The sequence below is a fragment of the Pygoscelis adeliae genome, unplaced genomic scaffold, assembly GCF_000699105.1.
Source record: "Pygoscelis adeliae isolate BGI_AS28 unplaced genomic scaffold, ASM69910v1 Scaffold114, whole genome shotgun sequence".
NCBI lineage: Eukaryota > Metazoa > Chordata > Aves > Sphenisciformes > Spheniscidae > Pygoscelis > Pygoscelis adeliae.
Window position 1 is genome coordinate 4,216,442 of NW_008824587.1, and position 6,646 is coordinate 4,223,087.

Here is a 6,646-nt window from a genome sequence, read left to right on the forward strand (position 1 = left end):
TGCTCAGTGAGGCATGCTGGCTGCCTCGGGAGGGGAAGAAGGTGCACAAAGGAAAAAGGTCTTGCTGCCGAAGAGCCTGAGGGCTGGATCCTCAGCTGGTAAAAACTGGAGCGGCTTCATGGAGGGCGTGATGTGTTGGTGAAGGGTCTGGCTGCCTGCCCTAGCCCCAGGTTCCCAGGAGAGCTGGGGAAGGGGCTGCTGGAGAAAGTCTCACCCCTGCTGCAGGGCTGGTCTGGCCCTTGCATCACCCCAGTCCTTGGGCACCAAGGTCTTCTCTGCTACGGGTTTGCTCCCTATCACCTATGGAGAGGGGAGATGGGAGGGAGAAGTGTTTGGGATGTGGCTTTGCCATCAACTGCTTATGCTTGGCATTACTGTGTTTATAATACTCTGCCGAGCTCCAGGGAGATGTGAGTAGGGTTGGATGCAGTTTGGTGGCAGGACAGGGCTGGGGTCCAGGGTGAACACCCCAGCCCTTACCGCAGTGTTTGAATCCACACGGCTGCTGCGTGTCCTGGTGTCCCCATTCCCACCCCTGGGGAAGCAGCCCGTTGGAGGCATTCACTGCCGGGCTATGGAGCTCCACACTGGGCTCTGCCGGGACTTGTTCTGCAGCCGCCCTGACGCCAGGGTGGTGGTGACCAGCTGTGAGTACTTCTCCCTTGAAACCAAGTGTTTGGAGTTTTCAAAGGCTCTCTGCACACTTGGATGTCATGGGGCTGAGCCAGTGCATCGCAATGAGCGGTGTGGCATCTTTGGGTTTGCAGCATCAGGGCAGAACAGCCATGGCGAGGGAGATTCAGAGGCAAACGCAGAGAATTTGCAGATCTCCATGCCGGGAGGGAGATCGTGTGCTTGAAGGGTCTTTCCGGCTCTGAGCCCTGCCCTGCCAGGCTGGGAGCAGCGCAGGGGTCTGGAGCTGGGCAGGCTGGGGTGGAAGGAAGGATGTCTGCTCTGGACGGGCACAGGAAGAGCTCAGCTCTTGGCTGGGATGGCTGGAGCACGCAGCTCACATCTAAGCTGAGCGTGGCAGGAGCAAAACCTCTTCCGCAGCACCAATCCTGGCAGGAAAGCTGTCCTGGTGTGACTCCACGCTGACCGTTTGCTGGGAATACGAGAAATGGTGTAACCTTCCCTTCTGCAGGGGCAGAGGCAGGGGCTGGCCTGTGGCATCCCTCGGCCACTGGTCAGGGCTGGTGGGATAACGCTGCCCAGATGGAAAGGTGACTCTTTTCCTTCTTGGCTTGCTCCCTGAGCAGGAGCCGACCTTCCGGACCTGCCCATATAACCTGACTCGTGCTTGCATTGACGGTACTTCTGTATCACCTGGGCCCAGAGCCGCTGTGCCCAGAGCACGAGGCTGCCTTAAATTCACACCAGCACCCCGGGAAAAAGGCTCCTGTAGCCTGTTCTCCCTGGGGAGTAAAGTGCTACCAGTGTCCCATTGCTGGGGACAAACTTGTCCTTGTGCAACAGGGTCTGTAGTGACGGGACTGGAGCCTGGTCCTGGGCTGAGTGCGATGCTCCTCTTGGGTTACTCTGGACCCTCTTGGAAAGGACAGGATTAGTTTCGCTCAATGGCAGTTAAAAAGTTAAAAAGCCCTGAAGAACAAAACCAGTCCTGGAGGCACTAACGCTTCGATAGATGGTTTTGTAAATGACAAACCGTTGTACTCTGTTCATTGTTTTTTGAGGCTTTTTTGTGGCTTGAAACAACTTTTTTTATTCCAACATGTCAGTTAATTAAAAAACTACTTGCATCCTCAAAGCGTTCATTTTCCACTCAATCTCCGAAAGTTTCCATTTTCCTGAAATAAGTCTTCCTCCCCCTGTAAAGGAACTGAACGCCAAATCCAGCCCTTCAACACTAACAAACTTGGAGAGCTCCTATCAGCCTCCATGCTGCCGGCTCACCAGAGGTTTGCTGCTGCCAGCGCTGGGGCCGGGGCTGGGGAAGAAGGAGTTAAAGGTTTGCATTGGAAGAGCAGCCCAGCTGCCTGCAGAGGCTGATCCCAACTCTTTCTGCACCAGTGTTTGATGGCTGGGGAAAAGCCAGCTCCAAATTCAAATGCCACTTTCTAGACCGAGGGCAAAATTACACCCAACTGCCCTGATTCACCCTCTCGGAGAAAGCCAGGACGAGCTGTCTTTGGGGCTGGGCAGGCTGGTGTTTATTTCTATTTGCAGGTTTGGGGCTTTGCGGTCCATGACTTGCCTGGTTGTGCTTCCAGGCTGCTCCCCCTGGGAGCTCCCCTCCCAGCCGGGGGGGGGGGACAGGGGCAGCCCAGGCCCCCGGGTGATGGGCGCTGGTGGGGGAAGGGATGGTTCTGTCCCCTGTGCCCCATCCCTCGGCAGGTGACTGTGTAGGGGAGGGCTGGCTGCCTCTGCCACGGGAGCGCTCAGCCCGCACTGGGCGGGACTGGGGAGTACTGGGAACGCTGCCACGGAGGGGTGGGCTGTGGGACCGGGCACGGAGGGAGCGCAGGAGCACAGGGCTGGATGCGGCTGAGGTAGGTGCCTACCTTCTTCCTAACTCCTCCTTCTTCCCAGGGCTGATCGGCTCGTGTCCCTGGGTGAACAGTGCCTGGCTGGGCGAGGGATGCTCTGTGCAGCTCCGTCCCTCTGGGCGCAAACAGGAGGGGAGGTGAGGCAGAGGGATCGTGGTGGGCTGTTTTAGGGAGGCAAGAGGTCGAGCTGTGGCCAGGCTGAGCCTTGCTGTGGCCCACGCAGTTGAGGGGGCTGTATCCCAGCTTGGGGCATCGCATCCCCGAGGAGCTGGTGGTGGCAGGGAGAGAGGAGCAGAAGCAGCCTGAGGCAGGGAGCAACGTGGGCAGCCTGCTCTGTGTCCCAGGCTGGGGTTTGCTCACCGGCAGCTCTGCTGCATCATTTACTCCTGTCTGGCCCGAAGGGGTCTACGGGGGCTGTGGGCTTTTGCCGAAGAAACAGTGGTGACTTCTGTTGTCTTTAAATGTGGCTGTTCCTGCCCCCTCTCCCGCAGAGCCCTCTCGCAGCCCAAGCAAGATCTCCGCTGGCTGTGAGTGCTGCAGGCGACTGAGCGGCACCTTCCCCCGAAATGATGGAAAACACAGTGTTTATGTCATTTACGTTCTACAGCACGATCTTGATTTTAAAAATGTATGTCGTTGCCATCATTACGGGACAAGTGAGACTCAGAAAGAAGGTAAGTTCCAGTTACCTTTTTCTCCCTTTCTGGCTTTTTCCTTGGGTTTCTGTGGCTTTTCTTTATTTTTTTATTCCTGTAAAGGCCAACAAAGTTTTCCTGAAGCAAGTTGAGTTTTCTTTGACTGAAGTTGAAAGCAAAGCATGTTTCATAGCTGCAGCAGATAAATATCTCACTTCTCTTTGGCTCTTTTTGTTTGTTTCTACCATCTGTAGCTTGATGTTTATAATTTCTGAATCCTAGTCTAAATAGTAATTTCAGATCTAAAATGCCATGCAGGTGAGCTGCTTCTGGAAAGAGACTGTTTACAGTTCGTTTGCCATGTCTGGAAGAAAAGGGGGGGGGGAAGGTTTAAGAACAAATCATTGCAATGGTCTTTTTTCTTGCAATGTAACAGAAAGCTCTCCTGCTTTCGGAGGCTGAATCAGTACGTGAATGCTCCAGGAGAGGAGAAAGTCGTGGGGCATAAAAACAATAGCTGGAGGAAATGGGTTTTGGACACGGGGGAAAATACAGGGAGGACCGGGAGCTCTAGCTGCCGTCAGGGGACGAGGTTAACTGGACCTTTCATCGCCCGCAACCCAAATTGAACTCGTGGCAAAACTCAGCTGTCTGTAAAATCTGTTTTAAAGTATTTGAGAAGTTTCCGACTGCATCAATGGAGTGGGAGGGAAAGATTTCTGCTCTCAGATAAAATACAAAGACAGACACTCCTGTGCTGTAGCATCTTTGTAACGGATGATTTGGCTTCTCCCCTTGTGTTTCGGAATGGGAACAGTCTGGGCTTGTAACATGATTAAAGAAAGCGCCAGGGTCCTTTCCAGGCTGCAAAGTGAAGCTGTCGCGTGTAACCAGGTCCCTGAGGAGCAGCTTCTGAGCATAGGTAGGGAGCTCGTATAAATAATTTTTATTTGTAAGTTTATTAGTGTAGGATCCGATTTCCCCAGGGCTGGTTTCAGTCACATGGTATCACTGCCAAAAAGCCAGCCAGGGAATATTCTTTCTCCGTAGGGTGAACTAATCTGTCAGTCCTGGTTATCTTTTGGATGCCACATTCAGTATCTGTAAGCTGTGTGCCAGCAGTGATCTCATTTGGTGGTTGGCAAAGTCTCCTTCTTTCTCTGGTGTCCTGGTTTCGGCTGGGATAGAGTTAATTTTCTTCCTAGTAGCTGGTAGAGTGCTGTGTTTTGGATTTAGGGTGAGAATAATGTTGTGTCGTGGTTTAACCTCAGCTGGCAACTGAGCACCACACAGCCACTCGCTCAGTCTCCCCACCCTGGTGGGATGGGGGAGAGAATCAGAAGAGTAAAAGTGAGAAAACTCGTGGGTTGAGATAAACACAGTCTAATAATGGAAATAAAATAATAATAATAGTAATAAGAATAAGACTATACAAAGCAAGTGATGCACAATGCAATTGCTCACCACCCACTGACCGATGCCCAGCCCGTCCCCGAGCAGCGGCACCCCTGGCCAGTTTGCCCCCAGTTTATGTACTGAGCATGACGTCACATGATATGGAATATCCCATTGGCCAGTTTGGGTCAGCTGTCCTGGCTGTGTCCCCTCCCAGCTTCTCGTGCACGTCCTTGCCTAGTGTAAGCACTGCTCAGCAACAACTAAACCATCGGTGTGTTATCAACATTGTTCTCATCCTAAATCCAAAACACAGCACTGTAGTATTATTAATTTTTTTTCCCCTTCCTTTTCTGTCCTATTAAACTGTCTTTGTCTCAACCCATGAATTTTACTTTTTTTTCCCCGAGTCTCTCCCCCATCCCACTGGGGCGGAGGGGAGTGAGCGAACGGCTGTGTGGCGTTTAGCTGCCTGCCAGGTTAAACCACAACAACTGGAAGAAGTGGACTGGGATCAGGCCGGAGCTCCCTTGAAGCCCCCGGTTTGGGACCTGCTTGGTGGGCAGAGTTGGGTTTTGCAGAGGATAAGGAAAACCCGTTGGGAGGTGGAAGGTTTAACCCCCAGGACCGTGCCCGTGGAAGTGCAGTTACTCTTGTGTTCGTGAAGGGTGGTGAGAAACTGGGGCTGAAAGGTCCCCTTGGGCAGGAAGAAATCCCCACCGGTCTTAAAGACTGGGGGCAAAGCTTCTACCTGTAAAGCTCCTGAAAACATTATGAGCACATATACTGTGGGGACTCTCTCTTGCAGGCATTTGCAAACCCGGAGGACGCGCTGCGCAATGGGGGGCTGCAGTACTATCGCGAGGACCCCGACGTGGAGCGGTGCCGCAGGCGAGTAACACGGCGGTGCCGGCATTCCCCCTGCACCGCAGGGCGATCCCTGGCAGCTGCTGGCAAAGAGGCAGTGGGAAGCTAAAAGGCTCATTAATTAAGTAATTACCTAGATGGGTGGAATGCCTGGAGCTCAGCTGCAGGACCCTGTACGCTGGGGCAGCTTAATATTTAATGGCAGCATGGTGTGCACTGGAGCAAGGACACGTGGAAGGACCCGGGTTTGGGGTCTGACTCTGACACAATTAAACCACCTCCTCGATGCTCAAAGTCCTGCAAGCCCCAAGGGCTTCTCCCGTACCCACACCCACAGGCTCCTCATGCCCTGCTCCGAAAGGACCCCGACCCCCCCCATATCCCTGCACAGCTTGGACAGTACAATCGCGCCATGACTGGGAACTGCGTGACTGGTCCCGGTGCTGTATGCTGCCCTGTTTGGGGATCTGGCAAGAGGCTGGACACGATGGTAATAACTTTTGTCTCCCTAATCGGGCAAACCCTGTATCAGGTGTTCAGCCCCGGGCTTGCTTTGCTGTCCCCCTTACCCAGGAGGTGCCCCAAGTGCTGGCTTGGATTGCTGCGTGGGCCGGTGACGTGCAGGAAAAGGGGCTGGAGCCGTGCCCTGCAGCCCCTGAGCCCTGGGCCGCCAGCTCTGCTGCGGGTGGGGGACCATGCCGCTCGCCTCTCGTCACCTGCAAGATTTGCTTTAAAAAACATCCTAATCCCCGGCCTACAGAGGGAGGAGGAAGGGAAACAAGCTGTTCCCTTGCTAGGAAAAAGACAATAATAGTAGTAATAATAATCATAATCCTCTTTTGATTAGTCAGAAAAGACAAACTTCCATAAAAATAAATAACTGGAGCTGCAGCAAAGACCTGGGGAAGTCTGGGATCTGACTTGTGCAGTTAAAGCACTCAGGGTCAGTCCTTCCTGATCTGTTCACAGCCCTGGGGAAGATAAATTAAACCCAGGGGAGGACAAGTTAAACCCAAGGTGTTTCCCCTGAACAAGGGTGATGTCAGGTTTTCTTCTCAGGCGTTGTCGGGATGGGAGCAGAGCCACGGCCGCACTGCTGGGGTCTGTGCAGGGCAGGGGCAGAGCAGGGGAGAGCAAGCGGCAGCGGGGAGGGAGGTTTCCCCCTTGCCTCTTAGAGAGGCCCCCGGCCGCGTCTCAGCTCTTCTCTTTCCTTTCTCCTCCCCGATCTTCTGTTTGTCCTTC

General features: G+C 53.7%; 1 protein-coding gene across 1 annotated transcript in view; it reads left to right on the plus strand.

The window, feature by feature from the left end:
- Positions 1 to 3,055: 3,055 nt before the first annotated feature.
- The window catches only part of PTGES (prostaglandin E synthase), a 6,339-nt gene continuing 2,748 nt past the window's right edge, over positions 3,056 to 6,646 (plus strand). Inside the window, exons 1-2 of the mRNA XM_009322092.1 lie at positions 3,056 to 3,181; positions 5,346 to 5,428. Coding sequence (XP_009320367.1) covers positions 3,074 to 3,181; positions 5,346 to 5,428 — 191 coding nt within the window. The 5' untranslated portion in view covers positions 3,056 to 3,073. The remainder of the gene's footprint in view (positions 3,182 to 5,345; positions 5,429 to 6,646) is intronic.